General features: G+C 42.5%; 3 protein-coding genes across 3 annotated transcripts in view; 1 reads left to right on the top strand and 2 right to left on the bottom strand. All coding sequences in view use genetic code 11, as the record gives it.

The window, feature by feature from the left end:
- EGR_07533 (Vacuolar protein sorting-associated protein) overlaps nt 1-6,105 on the bottom strand; it is a gene marked incomplete at both ends in the record, with an annotated part of 47,415 nt that extends 41,310 nt beyond the window's left edge. Inside the window, 4 exons of the mRNA XM_024496782.1 lie at nt 1,542-1,946; nt 4,727-5,036; nt 5,097-5,419; nt 5,461-6,105. Coding sequence (XP_024348787.1) covers nt 1,542-1,946; nt 4,727-5,036; nt 5,097-5,419; nt 5,461-6,105 — 1,683 coding nt within the window. The remainder of the gene's footprint in view (nt 1-1,541; nt 1,947-4,726; nt 5,037-5,096; nt 5,420-5,460) is intronic.
- Nucleotides 6,106-8,511: 2,406 nt separating this feature from the next.
- EGR_07534 (Growth hormone-inducible transmembrane protein) lies at nt 8,512-12,363 on the bottom strand (the record flags this gene model as incomplete). The annotated part of the gene is made up of 5 exons (XM_024496783.1): nt 8,512-8,596; nt 9,220-9,433; nt 10,338-10,593; nt 11,458-11,774; nt 12,147-12,363. 5 exons carry the CDS (start codon nt 12,361-12,363, stop codon nt 8,512-8,514), a joined length of 1,089 nt encoding a protein of 362 aa, XP_024348788.1.
- Nucleotides 12,364-15,555: 3,192 nt separating this feature from the next.
- EGR_07535 (Feline leukemia virus subgroup C receptor-related protein) overlaps nt 15,556-19,152 on the top strand; it is a gene marked incomplete at both ends in the record, with an annotated part of 30,235 nt that continues 26,638 nt past the window's right edge. The window contains 2 exons of the mRNA XM_024496784.1: nt 15,556-15,711; nt 17,275-17,483. Coding sequence (XP_024348789.1) covers nt 15,556-15,711; nt 17,275-17,483 — 365 coding nt within the window. The remainder of the gene's footprint in view (nt 15,712-17,274; nt 17,484-19,152) is intronic.

Raw genomic sequence — 19,152 nt, forward strand, 5'->3', positions numbered from 1 at the left:
CAGCATTGAAAGTGGTGGACAAATCACCTGAGACACCAACATGGTTTAAGCAAATTAGGCTACCAGTCACGTTTTCAAAGCCGTGGATGGCTTAACGAGTAATTTATGTTATTTTCACGTTTGAATTGCATGGGAAAATTAATCCAGCAGCTTAAAATAATACTTAACAAAGTATTGTATTGAGGCGAAGACAAGATGAGCCAATCAACGCACAGGACGCATGGCAAAAATTGATAATGTAAGTGAGTAACTCCCTTCTGAAGGACGATTTCAAATCTTTGAACAAATCACGAACCAATGTAGGTGTGAGCTGAAACCAATTGTGATAAGAGTGGTTACATCCGAAACTATGCATGTAAGAGAAACAAAGGTTGGTTTCTATCTTCAAAAATTCCCAACCAAACATCACATGGAAGCGTCACGAAATGTGGTTTTTTACCGCGGATGACTGAATTTCCCAAGAATGAGTACAGAACCCATACGCAGTAGGTTAACCGATTACCTGAATGACAAATTTTCTGATAGGCTTGGTTTAGAGACCAAGATGAAGGGTTGTGCTGAGCTGAGCAGCAGTTGCAGAAAAACGACCGACCCATCCATCTAAAACCCCGCGTGATTAGGATCATCTTTTTGATAACTTCTTGTAAAATGATGAAAATTCTGAGGGACAGTAGCCAGTCAATGTATTGGTATGGTGATCAAGAAATCCCTCGAAAGGCGATCTTTGTCGACGCCGTCGTCATCACCAATGGGCCAATCACCATATGGATCTAAGGTCAAGGCGGAGAACAACATCAAGAAGTTAAAGGCCAGTTTTAGCGATATACGCATCCATCCATCTCAAATTACGCACTGTTAAGCAGAGGCAAGGTTTTCCGTACCTTACTAATCCAGCCGTGTAAAAGCGATTTAAAACAGAGGCACAACATTTAATTCGTCGAGTCATCTTTAAACCTTAGGTAAAAAAACAAGTCTTCATGATCAAATCCTGCTGCGAAAAATAGTCATTTCCTTCAAACGGATGTATGTGATTGAGACATTACGATCGTTAGGTTTTTAACCAAAAAAAAGGAGAATGAAAGTAAAGTGGGATATTAAAAATCGTACCATTACAGTGACACTCCACTACGATGCAAAAAAGACTATCAGCAGTGGACGGTTGTGGAACGATTTGGACGAAAAGAACGCAATCAACAATCCTTCGATAGTGTTATGAATAAGCCAAGAGAAGAAACCATCGATATGGCCTATTTGCTTAGACGGTTACAATGTCTGGGTCACCTACAAAAAACAGATTGGGATTTCTCAATTCGAAAGAATCGGGAGATCAAAACCTCTTCAGACTTTCAACAGCTATCCGGGAAGAACAAAATACTGCGGCATAACAAAATAACTATCTTCGAGAGAATTTGACAGCAAAAAACATTTAAACAGATTCAGAGAAGGAGGAAACATATGGCATTAAAGACCCTTCTATAGAATTAATAATAAGATAGGAACGTGAAGTAAAAACAAAAAAATCAAGAAGACGTCTGCCCCACTTGATCATCCCTCTCCTGCAACCCCAGTCGGAAACGATCGACACGGCAGGTAAGGCGACAGAACAGGCGGTCGCGAGTCAGCACCTGACCGACATCGTGCGCAGCAACTAGCTCATTGAGCAGCATCAGTGCAGCTTCAGCCGAGGCGGCAGTGGTGGTCACCTTCGCCTTCGCATTCGAAGCAATCTGTTGAGAAGGGTGAGGAGGGGCGGTAGAGAACCACCACCAGAGACGCCATGGGCGCGGTGCCTCGTCTTCTCCCTCCCCAGCCACCGCTGTCTGGGCCTCCGCCGTCGCCCTCTCATCGGTGGCGGTGGTACCTGAGGCAGTAGTCGAGGTGAGGAAGCTTGGCCACCAGGACTGGAAGCGCTGGTTATTTGCCACAGGAGGATTTTTCGACCTCTTCTATGAAAAAAAAGTGGTACTAGATTAATTATTTCAATGAGTGAATACAATTGTGGCATGAAACCAGCTAAAAAGACTTAATTTCATAGAGAACAAACGGCATAGGTAATTTCATAACAATGGAATGATACTTTGTAGATTGCTTCGATCCTAGTGTTGTTAATACAAAGTAATCAAATCATTCGGAATGAATAAGTCTACTTCAAAGAGGAAGTCGATTACCTTACTGATACATCATAATTCCCTTCAGTCGAGTTGCAGAAGAAATTGGCTACATCAATGAAGTACGTGATGTATGAGGACGCCAATGGTTAAACTCGATGCTTTATTTAAGAAACGGAGAGACGGAAAATGTTATTCTGAAGAAGCGGTTCAATTTTGGAGCCTAATCAGTGTCAGTCATTACCACCGCAACTACAGTAGATTATTTGGTACAAATCGGTACCGCAGAAATGCTAAATGTGTTATAATTAATGCATGAGGGGAGGGGAAGCCTCCGTTCTTTGTAGCAAGACGGAAAATAGTTTAGCACCGCCACATACTAACGTCTGATGGGGCCAAGGCGGATTACCTTTCCCAGACATTTAATACAATAGCTAAGTTAGAATAAGTGATGAAACAATCTGAGAACAAAATACCGGTAGTTAGAGCCACCCTCTAGTTCTGAAATGAACAGACTGAATGGAGGAAATGAAATCGAAATCTAAGATCAATTCGACGGATTCTTTTCGAACGAAAAACATCCAACGAGGTGAATAGACAAGCCAAATTAAGCAAAAAAAACAGAGTCCACACACAAAATGCTAGCGGTTCAAAGCACTTCATTTCACAATTGACAAACAAAACTGAGGGATCTGCAATGGAGAAACCCTAATAAGGCAAACTAGTGAGCCTTTGGTGTTACTATTACAGCACATTGCATCACCTGAAATAGACCGGCGTGGTCTTGTCGTTAAAAGTTTTGCATTGTATCAGTCAGAAGTGAAGTTGTCTTGGTGAATCAATTTTTAGAAAAGGGTGACGAGATCAAAACAGCAATGAAACAAATCCGGCCTCAAGCTCCAGCGCTGCATTGACGTTATCCATGAAGTGACCGGTCAGTCTGTGATAACAACCAAGTTGCAACGTTGCCAGTAATGAAACAACCATCTAGATTGATCTCCATGAAACAACCACTACAAGCAACTGCAGAGAGAGGTTGAAATGAAAAATTTCTTGTTGCTTGGTAGATAAAGCAGACTTTATACGTCCCGGGTGACGAATCTCGGTCTTCCAAACATTTTGGAGCTTTCGTCAGTTGCTAATGGTGCAGACGAGTTACTAGTCTTATATTATGATCTGAAATAATTACTACCCTAGGTCTTCTTACTCGCGATACAGTGGGAAAGCTTTTTAATCCGAAAATAATCGCTTCAGATTAATTAGAAGAGGAAAAGTATTCGGCGACGTATACCGTTCACACTAGGGGAAGTGAATTGGATTCTAGAAAATGAGGCAAGAAACATCACAGAACTCCTCCAAGGACGATTGTCTTCCAGGTCTCATCTCTCGAGACTTTACTCCCTTAAAATTATGGCCTCAAAGTATATAAAGTTTTTACAAACAATAGAACACAAGAGCATAGAGTAGGCGATTTAAGTAATTCTGCGGCCCTGAGTGAAGCATCTTAGAAGAATGGAGGAAAGGGAGCAGTTTGTCTTTAGCCTATAACATTTTGGCAATCAAAATCAAACTAGCAATAATGGGTGGCAAAATAAGACTGTGTGAGTACAACTGGGTGGTACTTTTAACGTCACAAATAGAATAGAAAGGGCAGACACATTATGTACTTAGACCAGTAGTAGATAGACACCGGATATCGACTTGAGTTTTACTTAAATAATGTGTAGGTAAATTACGGGTTTTACCAGAGGCTTTGGTCTTAAAAGCGTGCAAAAATAGCCAAGAGGAAGAATCTAGTTTCGTTAAAAATTTAGCCAACAGAGATCTTCGCCTTGTCGAAAAAATCAGGTGACCATTCTGTCAAGCACGATCTAAGTGAATAAGAGGTTGAGGAAATAAAACACAACCTAGGGATACCATTAGTGGTTCAATAAAGATTGTTGCATAAGGACCGAGTAAAGGCTGAATTTATATCGCTAATCACTGAAATATCGAGACCATAAGAGACTAGTTGTGGTTTGTTGCAGGAAATAAAATGAGACAATGAGGGATACATTAACTGATTTTAGTCAATTACTATATTATTCTTCTGTCTTCCATAAAACTATTGCAATTTCAACTTAAATGATATGGCTATAGTGCTTCGTGATTCGACCCAAAAAAAAATTAAACTGTTCCATATATGTTCTAGTAAAGAGATCAGATCCGTGAATTTTTCCGTTACTAAGCCATCCTCCATAACTCAAAGCCTCTCAATTTTTTAGGTATTGCAAAGATGTGTCATCAGCACAATTCCATAGAAAGCATACTTTCATTTTCAAGCGTCATAAAATTTACGCAAAAAGAGCCAAGGTGTCGTTTCACCTGTGAAACCGCAAAATATCACACTGTCAAGTATATTACCAGCGGAACCCAAGCAGTTTCTGTTGTCTTCAAAAACAGCTAGTGAAATGACCTATCGTCCTATGGGCTAGCCGTCAGATCCTATAAATTCTAACATTCTAAATGCGCTCAGTTCTTTCTAGCAATAGTAAAAAGGAATGATCATATCACAACACCCTATGCTGCTACTAATATCACCCTAGAACACAAATATTAACGACAGCGGTCGAACTAACCACCAGGGGTTTCTGTTGCCTTAGTACCCTTGCTGCGCGTCGCATGGCAACCTGTCGCAGAAGGATTACGCGATCAAGAGACATAGTCTCCTCAAGGGCTTCATGGTTCGCAATTTCTTCAAAATCATCATCACCGTCAAGACCAAGTCCCCGCAGCAGGTGCGTCTCATACGCACGCACGTATCGATTTGTGAGAGCTGCAGCTTCCGCCAACTGCTGAAGCATCAAATCCGCCGATCGACATCCCCGATGGTGGTGTCGCAAAGTGGGCACTACCTCGCCAACAGCGTATCTCCACCACGCGGCAGGTCTAGAAAAGGAAGCAGAACGAAACACAGATTAGACGCCTAAGTAGAGGAAAGGCACCTACTGTTTTAGAGGCCGCGCAAGCGGACGATGCGGAGGTGTCGACTGTCGTTTAAAGAAATCCATCAACCGATGTGAGTAGGCGAGTACGCCTTGTGAGACATCCACGTCCAAGGAGGTCAACTTAGCTTCCATCTCGATACGAGGTGTGGACTCGCTAGTCAAAAGTTCAGGTGTCGTCCGACGCAACAGATGCACCGAAAATTGGCTGGGTGGAATGAGGTAGTGTTGTTTTATCTTTCCTTCTTCCACGTAGTAAACGGAGAACCCAACAATGTCGATGGATTTGAACTCGATTTGCTGATTTGAAGAACGCCCTGTAGGATTCTAGGGAAGAAGGCTATCAAAACTTTAACGAAGATACATACCCAGCTCTCATCGGTGGCCTGAACGGTCATCCGCTCAAGACGAATACCCCAAGTAAAGTGTTCCCCTATCAGGCCATTCTCGTCAATGAAGGAAAAGTGAACGTTGCGGATTTCGACATGGAGGTTGCTGACGATGCCATAAATGAGGGAAACACCGTAAGACCACCAGGAGGAGTCGGTGGGGGAGGTGGTGGCGACAGCATCCACGAGGCCGCCCTCTCGTACCACCTGCCACCAACGGGATTCCAGGCGGTCCAGGTAAGCTTTTCGGGATTCTTCAATAATACTAACGTCCGTATTGGCACCGGTGGAAGTGATGGTGGCGTCGGAGGGAGCAGAATTAGTGTCAATGTCATCGTTGTTACTCGGGTAAATAACGAGTTCAGCATCCTCGATAGTGATGCACCAGGGTTGTGATCTCAACTGGGTTAAAGGGATGCTCAGTTGGACACGCGCGATGAGGCCAGACTTCAAACGGAGTGGAAGACCCAAAATGCGACTGAAAGCATCGGCTTTGAGATGAAGATCAGTCAGAGCTACGTTGCCAGAGTAACCGAGGCTGTAAGAAAGGCGCTCGGTGTCGAGGTTTTCCACGTACTGACCAAGAAAACGCTGCAACACAGCATTAACTAGCCGAACAAGCATTTCGATAAGGTCTGGAAGGGACGAAAGTGAGTCATATTTAAATGTGGTTAAAATTCTAAGCGGTGGGGCAGGGAATAACTTAAAAAGTTTACGAGGTTTTTAAGCAGCAAATGCGTATTAAAATGAGCAGATTATACAACTGCGTAGTACGTTTAACGCATTTTTGAATTGGATCGACGTGACATCTGTTCCCTATATTAAATACTTTGGTTGACATCAAACAAGCGAACCATTATCACGGATAAATGTCACATAAAAAGCCAGCGATCCAGTGTCCTAATAAATATCAAAACAATTCCTGAAATTTCAAATAAATAGCTGATGTAATAAGGCAAGTTGGTTAAAAATGAAGACGTTACCAACACTGAAATGACTACCCGAGTCAAGTCTTGTTATAAACAGGCACGAAGTTGCATAAACCTTATTGGTTTAGTGTTTCACAAATTTTAATATCTGATTTATAAACTTCACTGTTATGCGAATTTAACAAGATGAGCACTGTTGCACTTATTTGTGATTTAGTAAACAAACATTTGATTTTCTATGTCGATAAATGGCCAGAAATAAGGACCATGTTTTCAACAGCAGATTAGTTAAATGGTCGACTTTGTTCAAAAATTATTGCACGTGTTATTTGTGTCATCTGGACTACTCCCATTTTGCATTTACAAAACAAATCGCTTGCAAACACTGCAATGCTTATGCCGTTACAATTGCCTTTTAGGCTAGAAACGTGGATGATCAAGGTTTTGATATCAAAGGGCTCTTCAAAATTTCTCGATGCAGAAGAGATTTCAGAACACAGATTCTCCTGAAGCTGTGCTCTTTCCTACTACCTCCTGCAAATGAACATTCCTTTGCCGAACTAGCCTGTTCGAGGGGTTTGAAGGCCAGAGAAGAAGAGCCAAATAAGGAACCAGTTGCAGTACTTTTGGATAGTCTTCACTCTTGAGGCTTGTCTTACTAATTTTTTTTCTGAGTGGGGTTGACACCATTTTTGTGATTTTTCTTTATGCCCCGAATATCTAAATGTTCTTACCATTTTTCGTAGGTTCATTTCGATTACTATTTACGCAACAATTACGTTCATCTACTGACTTGGATACGTTCAAATTTTCCACACTCATTGCCTTCGAAGTCAAGCGTGATTTATTTTTCCTGCACTTGAGACAAACAATTTTAGAACTGGTGTTGTCAAGCCTAGGCCTCCAGAACTCCGTATTAAGCAGTTTGCCGAATCACAATAATTTGGTGACGCGACGTGATCTCAAGTACGTTAATGTATTTATTTGTGCCTGTATTGCATCCATCCGTGTGTGCCGGAATTTAAGGGTGGCAAGGAGGCCATTGACATGCATAAGTTAGTGAAACAAATGGCGACACTCGATGCACTGTAGAGGCGAATAAGCAATCGTGAGCGCTAGAGACCATTTTCGTCATCCCTTCCAGGATGCTGTCGTGATGTTTAGAAGACAAGGTAGCTCCCTTGTTTGGAAGCAAGGAGGGCAAAATTTAATTGCTCTATCAAAGAAGGGAGTCCTCAATTTTCACCGATCCTATCAGGTTCCGAATATGTCCTAGTGGATGGGGTTGATTTCGATCACCAAGTTTGACGACTAGTGAGAGTCCTCGGAGTCGTGTACTATCTGAGGCCGCCATGCGTTTCAATGAGGCCTTTCTGAGGGTGTCATATGACTTCACTCTTAGCATCGGACCAGGGTGTCGATTACCTTGCTTGCGATCCCTGTGCGCAGTTGTGTGACTGCATGTGAGCACACACCGCTCAGTAAGGTAGTCTTATTGCAGTGGTGGCATCCCCCTACCTTTTTTAATCATACTCGGAGGTTGGACATCCTGAAGGTTGCGGTTTAAATCTTCCGTACTGAGGTTGCTACTTTGCACTGATCAAGCCCTTAGGGCCTAGACCTGGCACTTTCCAATCCCTTTAACGTCCACGCTGTGACGACGATGGTACAGTCAGAGCTCTCCCATCACCACCTATCATTCCATTACTCTACTCAAAACTCCTCCCAAATCTTCAATACAAAACAATGCACTACCACACTTATAGGTCCTCCTGTGCGCCTCATGTATTTCACCGCCTAATGCAAAACTCCACCGAGCTTCGTTCTAGCAGACACAATACCCCGGGGGAGGAGTACTGTGGTACAGGTTGCCAAGGCAGACTTAATCATAGCAGGAAAGTCATTCCTATATGGCGAATTTATTAAGCGAATGACAATACGAGTGACGGGTACAGCTGTGGTCGAAATGGCCTCCACCGTGTCGTAAAGAGCAAGAAGCGAAAGCTCCCTGCGGTGGAAAAAGTTAGCTTCGAAAAAGGGTCTGAGTAATTGCGGAGAGTTCACAATAGCTGTAGGTGGGGGTATTGTCCCCCGCTCCTCTTCACTTTCTCCGCTGACCACCGCCAGCGAAAATGGCAACCATCCGTACGAAAATGTTGAGGGTATCCAGGAGGATCTTAATGGAACTGAAAACAGAATAACAAGAGGGTCAATTAGTGCAACCCATGGTATGCCTTTTAAAACGACAAGTTCATGTAATTTAATGACTCCGACCATCCATTTGGGTCGAAATTGACTCCGTAAAACTATCTATTCCAAAATTATCCTTTAGTTAACCCTTTTTACCTTAGCAAATGGAGACGACTTTTCCAACTTGCTAAAGCCAGCATGTGACTCGTTATCCTTGCGCCGTGGGTGCATGCATACTGTAAATGACTCGCATGTCACGTGGTGACATTGATTTGACCCAATGCGACAACAAAGTAAATTATTTTGGTGTGAGACCTATTAATAAATAAGACGTTGTTAAGACCACTATCTAGTTCTAAATGAACAATTAAGTCCACTTCAAGGCAATAAATTTAAGTTATTAAAGGGTACTCTTTTCACATCCTACCTACCTTGTCAATTTTCAGTTCTGAAAACGACGTGCTTTGTTCAAGTAAACAGTAAGCAATCCCGCTAAAATCCATCGGTCAGTCATTTGGCAACTATCTCAATTTCGATCATAAATGAGAACAAAGATGATGGTAGCAAAATCAAAGTAAAGAAGAAGGGGGATGGCTAGTCACAATACGCCCAAACTCACTTGTTAATGGGGTCAAAGGACCGAACGACCATGGGGAAGGCGGGCCCAGCAGAATAGAGGGAACGAGAGGGTGGTGGTGGATGCTGTTCGGCGCGGTGGACAACCATTTGAGTATCGTAGAGGAGGAAGCAGGAGAAGAGGATCAGACCGCCGTAAAGACTGATGCTGTAGAGGCCCGCGCCCAGTCGACCCATAGGTGATAAGAACATGCTGCCTATAAGGTAAACACCATTAATCCCTCTCACTTTCTTCACCTTACCATTTCAGAGTGACATTTAAAGAGGACGAAGGCTAATAAAATCACGAGGCTATTCAAAGAGTAGTTGAGAGACAACCGAGGAACATTCAAAAACATTTATCCAACTGAATAATAGCGGAGCATTGTCTTAGAGACATTCCGCCATTCGCTCTTTGAATATCGGATTGCCATTTATAAAAGTAGGCGTGACAAGAACCCGCCTATTATTTGAACATGTACCAGAGAGCATTAAAAAAATGCCCTGAATATTTAAGACCGATTATGATATTCGTGCCCATGGGCATTGGTGCGCCTATGAAATCCGACAATAAAAGCTACAAGTACTCGGTTAAAAATGAAATAATTTAAATGCAGGCTTATCAAAAAGGGCCACCAGTGGATTATGGCGCAATACTTCCCTTGACTGAGCGGGCCTTCCCCGACAATGACACGGGATCATACTCATGTGGGTTGTGCTATCAATCTCTCAACCGTTGTGCATGATTTGTGCAACTCAATTGTTACAATGATGCTAGCGGTGGAATAGACTTCTCTAATAATTCAACGGCTTGGGTTTAGGCGGACAGATTGACCACCATACGATAGGCACCACAGGTAAAAGTCTTACATAATTGATTATTTGGAGAATTTTAATGAAAAACAAGTCGAAAATGTCTTCCAGCGAGAGCTTCCAGTACATGAAATGAATTTCCATGCGGCGGATTCTCGATTTAGCAGAGGATTAAAAAATGGGAAGAAGGGTACACATTCTCCTGAGCGAAGAGAAGCAGTGTGAACAAAAAAACTGATTGACGAGAAATGAGAGAAACGCTAAAGCAGACACGTAACAGCACATTAGAAGGGAGAGGAAATATCTCACCGAGGGAGGAGACAAAAACTACCCCGAGACCGATTGCGAGAGGTCCGCCCCAGCGCAGAAAGCGATCGGATGGCGCGGAGATGGCAACAACAGAAAGACCACCGACGATGCCACCGGTGTAGACTGCGGCACGAGTCAAGATAGGCCCGCCGAGCAGACAGATGGGGGCGACAACACCACCCATGCTTACCGCGTAAAGCAGCCATGCCAAATGCTTTACGTTGAACTTGCTGCCGTCTGCGGGGTAAGGCACCATCTATAAGGGTAGCAGAAGCGCCTTCTTTCCTTACATGGTATTATGTGACATTAAAGCCCTCATGTCGGGCAAAAATACATCATTGGTGAAATGTAAAGCTATTTGTCCCTCTGACCTTCCGTAAGACAGTAATTCAGCTATCATATAACTTACATACAAGTGCGATACCACTCACGGAAGTCGATTTACGGTCTGCTTTAAATGTGGCAGTGGTTACCAATGGAAAACCCACAGAAGAACCATCGAAATCCCACTGACCCTAGCAGCATCCCTCAATCTCGAGTTTAGCATAGTCGTGATAGAATGGGGGAATTTGTTCGTAAAAAGGAGCTACTTAGAATATTGCTGCAACGAATCACCAAGATCTTTTGGCATCACACTAGTATGGCACATGTACGTATGTTTGAATTAGTGTAATTATTAAGCCGCCAAACATTTAATTGTCATAATCTATTAAAACAACTTAAATCATGCCACGCGACTGTTCATTTGATTCGGTCATGCACCCAGCTCCTCCACGATGCAAATTCGGCAATATTTTGAATAAAAAAAAGTCCTGAACTAGGATCCAAAAACTGGCATACCTCACTATTGTTCAACTAAAAGAAACTTGAATAATAATATGAAGTTCCAGTTTCAGACAAGAGAGTTCGCAGCCACTAACCTAATATAATGTGATAGGCAAAAAAATGGGAGTAAATGAAATATAAAATGAAAAACCATTCGGAATGCAACGCAGTAACCAGGAAAAATGACCACTTCCTGGATTAAAAGGTTAAGATTCTTTAATAAGAAATGAATATTAAGATAACAACGTAACCAGACGCCAAAGCCAAGGAAATCAAAGAAAAAGGCACCACAAACCTGACAAACAACACCGGCACCGATGCTTGCAGCCAGCATTGCCAGTGGGGCGAGGATGCCACCACCGGCCATAGCGCGGACAAAGGCGGGCGAGCGGGCGAGAGCAGTAGCGGAGGCGGCGGCAACAGCCGCTCCGCCCGCCAGGTAAGCGTAGGTAGAGTGGATACGCTGACGCACATAGTCCGGCCAAACCGCTGCTCTATCCAGCACCGAGAGGCTGTCGGCTCCCGCATTCGCTCCGTAAATCCCGTAGAGGCAGAGACCGCCCAGACCCAGTGCCGCACCGCCCAGAATTATCGCGCGGTTACCATCCAGGGCTGCAAAGAAAGACCCAGGGTCAAGGCTAAATACACGAAAAGTATTCGTTAACTTATGGATGCGGAAGCGGCTGACGATTTTTGAGAGGACAACAAATTGACAAAAATAAAGTGGGTGCACTTCAAACACATCAGGTAATTGACAGGGGCTGGATAGACTAGAATCAACACAGGTAAAAGTGACGCCGAAAAATGATCTTTCTTCACATCACATGACGTAGCAAACATTTCCAAAGATTCACCTTTATAATAATGATCATGAACTTAGGTAATGCTATGAACGAGGTAACTACGGAAGAGTAGAGATGAACAACTTATATAAGATCAAGACCTAGCAAAATCGGCATACAAAAAGGGTCAGCTCTAACTTACAAACTGTCTCCGTGCGGGTGAAAGGAGTGCGATTTTCTACCTGACGACGAATACGGTCCATTCGATGGCGCATTGAAGTTCGCAACGAATTGCCTGAACTGAACTCACGAAGAGTTAGAGTTTGTAAGCGAAGACTGGTAACCCCGGAAAAGAGACGTCCGTTGCATTGACAAAGTTTGGCGGCAAAATTCATGTTATAAAGAACTGCAAAGGTCATTAAAAAGAAAATGGTAAATCGAAATTATTAAAGTAAGCTAACATAATGCATCATGCTAAGATAGAAAAGTTGGCACTCATCAAACATAATTACAAGGACCACAATCGAAAATCAGAGACAAAAATGGCTGTAGTAAAATGGGTCAACTTTGACCAAGTAAACGCTTAGCCAGACTTTGAAAGCTTCCGAGAATCCTTGATAACAAACACGATGCCAAGCAAATACTACCTAAATCAACCTAGAAATAAGTGGTACTAAAGTGTGGCGCAGCGTGAGGCAGCAGGAAAAACCAGGGGACGCCAGAAGATTCCAGAACGCACCTGGAGCCAGCACCTATCAGCAAAATGGCGCCGTGTGCTCACCTTGTTAAAACTAAACACTATAGTTGCGATCGCCGCCTTTATAGTTAAGATTGGCATTTGCTTTTAATTTCGCGCCACTTTCATCTATCATGCACAGAATATATCCAGCTACTGCTTAACAACCTCTGAAAAATAATGAATAATTTGATAATGCAGTTTTTATCTAAAATGAGCTACTATGGCTACGATCAAGTCATTTATCGTTGCTTACATATAAAATAGGCACACAGTCGTTACAGGAAACACCAGGCTTAAAGTTTTTATAAATGTACCCACCCCTCTAAATTCCGGATATGTTTTGTCCGGATCAAACTTGCCCCTACGCAGATGTCCAGCGTCTATATGCTAAATTTTGCCATTTGATTAATAACTATCTTTCCCGCAATTAGGAGGATAGAACAAGGTTCTGCAGCAATAGGCTTCTCATATCCAAGTTGTAATCAAACCGGATTTTTTAGAAAGCAATAAGATTTCAACAATGTTGCTCTTACGGCCGCAAGTGCATCACCCACAGCCGCACACACTAGACTGGCATTTCTCGCGCATTTCTCTTTTAAATACGGAATAAGTATGGTTATATAAGGACGGAAACCACTTTATTGTCCCTAAGGCCAGACTGCACGTTAGAAGCACAAGCTCCGTAGGCTACCGACTGCTGAGCCTAATACACATTTAAACAAAGTGTTAGGTCACGGCTTATGTATTCCACGATTTTTCTATTTTATTCTGTCATTATATTCATCCGGCATCGCCAGAATTTTACGTCACTCAGCAGTGGTTTGCGAAAAACAAAAAATTCCATTTCTACGATCCAAAAAATGCAATTTCCCTCTTGCCAGTACTTCATGGCCAGAAGCTTTAATTCCTGGTGCAGAATTTTTAATATAAGCAGTTTGACCACTGAACCGTGTTTTAGCAAAAATAGATGCATTACTGCACTACTCACCAACGTCACATACATCTCCTGCCTGCCTCTACCAATTTATGGTAGAAATCTAGTGCAAATCATATCGCAAACGAATTATGTGAGTCTGAAGCAATTTCCTTTATTGTTTTGGGTGTAGAATGTTCCGAATATGAGAAATAATGCATTTTGTTTTTTTTTTTAGTCAGCAGACGGATCGATCAGTTGCGCAGTGTATTTGGACGATGCTGTATAAAAACACCCACACATCAAACGCCCCTGCACCTGCAAAGATACCTGACTACCCCGTCACTGATCCCTCTTGGCATTTCTACTAGATCTGCACTTTCGTCCTGCTTGAGAACTGCTTAGCAGGAGGATAAAATGTGCTGACCCTTAAGCAGGTCAATTGCTATTCGTAAGAGCGCTAGACAAAAAGGTGTCACATAACAACAGATTTGTGGAGATAAGATATTGCGTCCATTCCTCCTTGCCACCTTATCCTCACCTCAGCGTTGCCCAGACATATCCAGCTGGGTTCTAACCAGCTAGTAGGGAGGTGGAAGAGGTATTGCGAGTTCACCTAATTCGCATTTTTATACAGACACCGTAGACAGCTCCGTAGTGGGATTTTTGAGATGGTTTATGACTGATGTCCTTCCAATTTTTAATGGTATCCCTACAAAATACGGAACCAGGGTATTTGCTGAAGGTAGGCGCCATTTTCAATCCCTCAGTTAGGCGTCTTCACAGATTCTCCCATCCTCAGCATAAGCAGTTGCCAAGAGCCTCCCCTGAAGACGAGGAAAAGCATAATATTTGGGCAGAATATATATAACCGATTTACGGACGAGCTGAATTTGGAGGCTCATAGCTCATGCCGCTGGGCGGGAGTATAATGCGAAGCCTCATGTGTCCTTGAAGCCAAAATAAGAGTTAAACAAATAATCAAAGTATTACATCGACCTCATTACTGAAACAGCAAAGCATCTGAAACACAATGGTCAATTTTTCCCTAAGAATTGCACTTTCCCAAGAAATGCTTACCTGTTATTTAAGTAGTTATTTATGTATGCAAAAAGCTTGCCCTTGAACGAGTGATTTAAAACAAATTTGGGCAACCGTCAATTGCATTCACTTCTTGTGCCTACAGGCTAAACCAAACCGTCTTTATGCTTTTCCCTGTAGCATTTGGAAGCATGCGTAGGTACTGGTAAATGCCATTGCATTCAATGGTTGCAATTTTTATTTGCTCCCTTCGATGACAGAATAAACGCAGATGAACTCGCGATGCCTTCATTCATGAGACTGCTTTTCATATACTTTGAGTGATGGATTTGGGAATGCGCACTTTCAGCCATCACTACAAACAACGAAATACAAGAGGCATCAACATTGCGCATTTCCACCCCACGACGTTCACACATTCTAGCCAGAGTTACAAGTAGATTTAAAAAAAAAACGTTTGAAACATCACCGCATGGGCCTGGTGCTCAGTTGTAGGCACTGTTTGTACCTTGATAGTGCCCTTTACTTATCTTTAATAAAGTCCTTTCATGCATTCCAAACATGTACAAATGAGCCTGCCGAGTCCTGGTCCGTTCCAAGTCTTCCTCGAGGCCACAGGAAGTCATAGTACTCCAACAGAAAGTGCATTTCTAACCTGTAGTACGGCTTATAGGCAATTGGCATGGCCCTGGTTCCATACTGGTGAGAGGGAGTACAGACCGCAGAGACTTAGGTACCCGCCTACCAAAACACAGAGGTAAACAGGCGATCAAAGTACAAAATGACGAAGTAGGCAGTCGCGACTACTAAACTACATAAATACCTGCGAAATATGTTGTTTACAAAGAAGTATACCAAAAAAGGCTGCTTATAGCTTGAGGTCCATGCATCCAGTCAGCCCCATGGCATGAGCAAGCGATGCCTACGCCTCTGACTCACACAGCGTATCGATCACCTCCCCAAGAGGAGAAAATCAATATCTCTCTGTATAGACACCGAAAGCCCAAAATGAAGTCCGCTACCATAGCTACGACCTTCATTTTTCCCAATAAAACGTATTTAACTTGCATTTTTGTGAGAAGTTCATTGTGTTAGTAGAAATTAAACAATTACTGTAATTTCGGCTAGGCATATAAGGTGATAATGCACAAACATGGCTGATGCAAAATCGCCCCCATATTTTTCAAAATTGCATTCATTACATTCATCTCTAATGCATAATTTTTATTACGAACAACTTGTTAAAAGGGTAGTTTTTTAATGCTGTTATTAAGTCAAACCTATTTTTGGTGATTTTGGCACGAGTCTATACAGAAGGCGATGACATTTGCAAGGGGGATGCCTAGCCAGTCACCTCCTTCCTGAATTCTTCACTGCTAGTTAGCCTCTAACATGTTGGCTCCCACATCCAATCACCCAAAAAACACTCGGCTCTTCTCACTCATGTGTGCTTACTTGTGCCACCTCCAACCCTGACTTTGTGGCTGGCGGGTGCACGGAAATTGGTTGGCTTGGCGATGCGGTCTTAGCGCAGTGGTTGTGCGTGTGTGTGGTTTCAAGGCCACTTTAAAGAAGAGCCTCTCAAGCCCCACTTTACTCATGCCTTCAACTGAGACGTTGAGTTAGTAGAGGTTTGCATTTTCCTTGTTTGTTTATTTATATATTTTAATCCTAATTTGTTATTTTTATTCTGCCAAACACGTGAATAGTTCTTCATGCTTCGACTGCTCTAGTCACTCATGGTACTTAACAACTATTTCCTAGTAACAGTAAATTCTGAAAGGAATTTCTAAAAGTGCTAAGATATTATTACTACTTAGAAGATTTCCATAATCAAAAACCACCACTGCTCAATCAAAACTCGTCTTAGGGCACTGCTAACCAGTATAGCCGGTCGTAGTTAACCGCTTATCCCGCTTTTCGCAAAATGCTTTGTTTTTACGCAGACTTGACCTTATTTTGACACAAGTGACAAAATTTACTTATTTCAACAATGTAACCAAAACCACTTTTACGCTTATTTAGCAAATAGTGCTGGATTTTCAGCCTTTGCATAACCTGGTCCTCGTGAATGGTGTGTCTCATTCGCTCTCGTAGAATTCACCTCGCGCAGTAGATTGATAGCCTGACCTAGGCGTGCCATTTACTACACATCGGGTTGTCATTTCCCAGCCCCGCCCTACTGTAAAGGCACAAATGAATTGCCAGAGGAGTGTACTGCTTCATCAAATCAAGAAAACAAAACTGTTTATTTTCTGCTTCCTAGCGAAGATGTAGGGGTGATACTTGTTTACCAAACGCGCGTTTCACCACACCTTAGATCAACCCAGCCCGTGGGAGAAAATTCGGCCTAATGAGTTGAGGCAGTCTTCGGCTACTTCGGCATATGCTGAGACACCCTCACCACTACTTACAATTTTTTGTGAACCTCAGACACAATTTTAAGGAGTTAGTTGTAAATACTTTAATTAATTACATAAAAAGGACTGATAGATACATTTAAGATACCAAGGACTAACAGGGTTGAGGGATTGTCCTATCACTTGGCTGGATGTCACGGCGCTTGATCCAGTGGATGGGTCACCACGTAAATCCTCCCTTTCACATGAATTTACCTATTCCCTCTTTTGTCAAAAGGCGAAGACGCAGCCAATGCGAGCAGCAAGAGGGCAGTCTAAGAACAAAGGACCACAACAAAACGGCAGCCTAGTGCCACCTCTGGACGCCAATGCAAACCCCGCCCTAGATGTCAATCTGGGTCGCTTCAGCGAGGAGGAGCGTGAAGCGATACTCACGGTGGTAAAGCGAGATTTAGAAATTCGGTGTATGGAGAAGTATCGACTGAAGTAAGAGTGAAAATTTCTCTTTTTTCTTATCCGTAGTTAAAATAACCATTTTACTGTTCTTTCTAATTCGATTCGTGGGTATAGGATCATACATCCTGTCAGCTTCAGAAGGCAAAAAATTTGTACTGGCACTTTTCCAAAGGATGCACAAGCCATAAGAGTCAAGCTGCTTGTCACGAGGTCAACAGGTGATAGATTTATTGATTGACGTGTCACTCATATGACCTAGCGACTAAATCAGTATCCAAGCTTCGTCTTATGGTCAAGCTTTCATTAAAATCGCACTTTTTCTATCACTCGAACATTTAAGAAGACATGATAATCATAACTTGTTTCATTAGCGTCGCTAATAAACTCTTTTTGCCGCCTTTGAATAACGGGAGTTGATCCACCCACAAATTTGTTGAATGCTTACTTCATTAGATTTGTTGTGTAGTAGATAGTTAAAAATTACGGTGCACAAATCCCTGGACTCAATTAATCATTCACTTCTTGCATTTAGAGGTTTTAAGCTTGAGTCTGTTGACAGGTCCATATCGCCGAACAGTGACTAGCCTCAACTCGGAGGGAGGGAAAATGATGGCACTGCTGCCTCTCAAAATTACAATGCACCTTTCCACTGCCAGCACAGCAGCTACTAAAATTGTCAATCATCTTTTTACTTCCCATTTATTATCTATGCATCATACTTTTAATTGTTCAGTGAATTATCAAATCCACATCACGTGTCCACGTCTAGCGTTACTCATTCAACACTGGTAGTAGTGAAAACAAAAGTTAAAAAACGTGATTTGACCCTCTTTACTTGCTCGCACATTCATTTAATGACATGGCGAAAAAAGCTGACTTCACATTTTACAAGCTGGCAGAACCATTAACCCTTGTCAAGTGCTCAAGTAGTAACTGTGTCACGTGTGATGAATCAGAAAATTGGCAAACTGCAAAAGTTACATTCCAAGATCACTCTAGAAGTTAAAAAACACCGCGCCCGTTGCTCTTTTTTGTGTGGTAAAGCAAACTAGTGGAATTTCCTTCTCTTCCCTTTCAATATCTCTTCCCAACGAATCCCTTCCTGACTCTTTAACGGGCAGTGGTTTATTCAACTCTCCATGAGTTGGATCGCTAAAGCAATGAACAATCATAATGCCTGATATTTACTTTCCTTCACTACTGCAGAATTTTGGAGGAGGTGAGAAGGTGGAAGTTGACTTGGCGTGTTTACTTGCAACTTCGTTACACGTCACGTCAGCAAGCTAAGTTTGACGATTGGCGTCAACCTCTGTTGAGCCAAGTAGCCTGCTATGAGAGACTGAACGAACACTCCAACTGGGAGGTCTGTCAAACGGATCCCCCTTTTAAAACTTTTTTACGTGCATTGCAAAAAGGTAGGCAACGCATCAGCTTTGTGCCCCGAAAATATTATGTCTAGAGGTGAGCATGAACAGGTAAGGTAAACTTTAATGGAAGCTGCTATCGAATGGTATGGGAAAGTGCTGGTAAAATGGGCCCTGCCTGTTTCCCATTTGTGGTAAGAAGTAAAGATTGTGTGATGGTGGTGTGTCACCCTTGAAAATATTTGCGATTCCAACTGCAGAAAAGCCTTATTTTATAGGCTATAAAATTCACGGGTTTCGCATGAGAGAATAAAACTTATATCAGTGATTCATTT

Source organism: Echinococcus granulosus, assembly GCF_000524195.1.
Source record: "Echinococcus granulosus chromosome Unknown EG_S00080, whole genome shotgun sequence".
NCBI classification, from domain to species: domain Eukaryota; kingdom Metazoa; phylum Platyhelminthes; class Cestoda; order Cyclophyllidea; family Taeniidae; genus Echinococcus; species Echinococcus granulosus.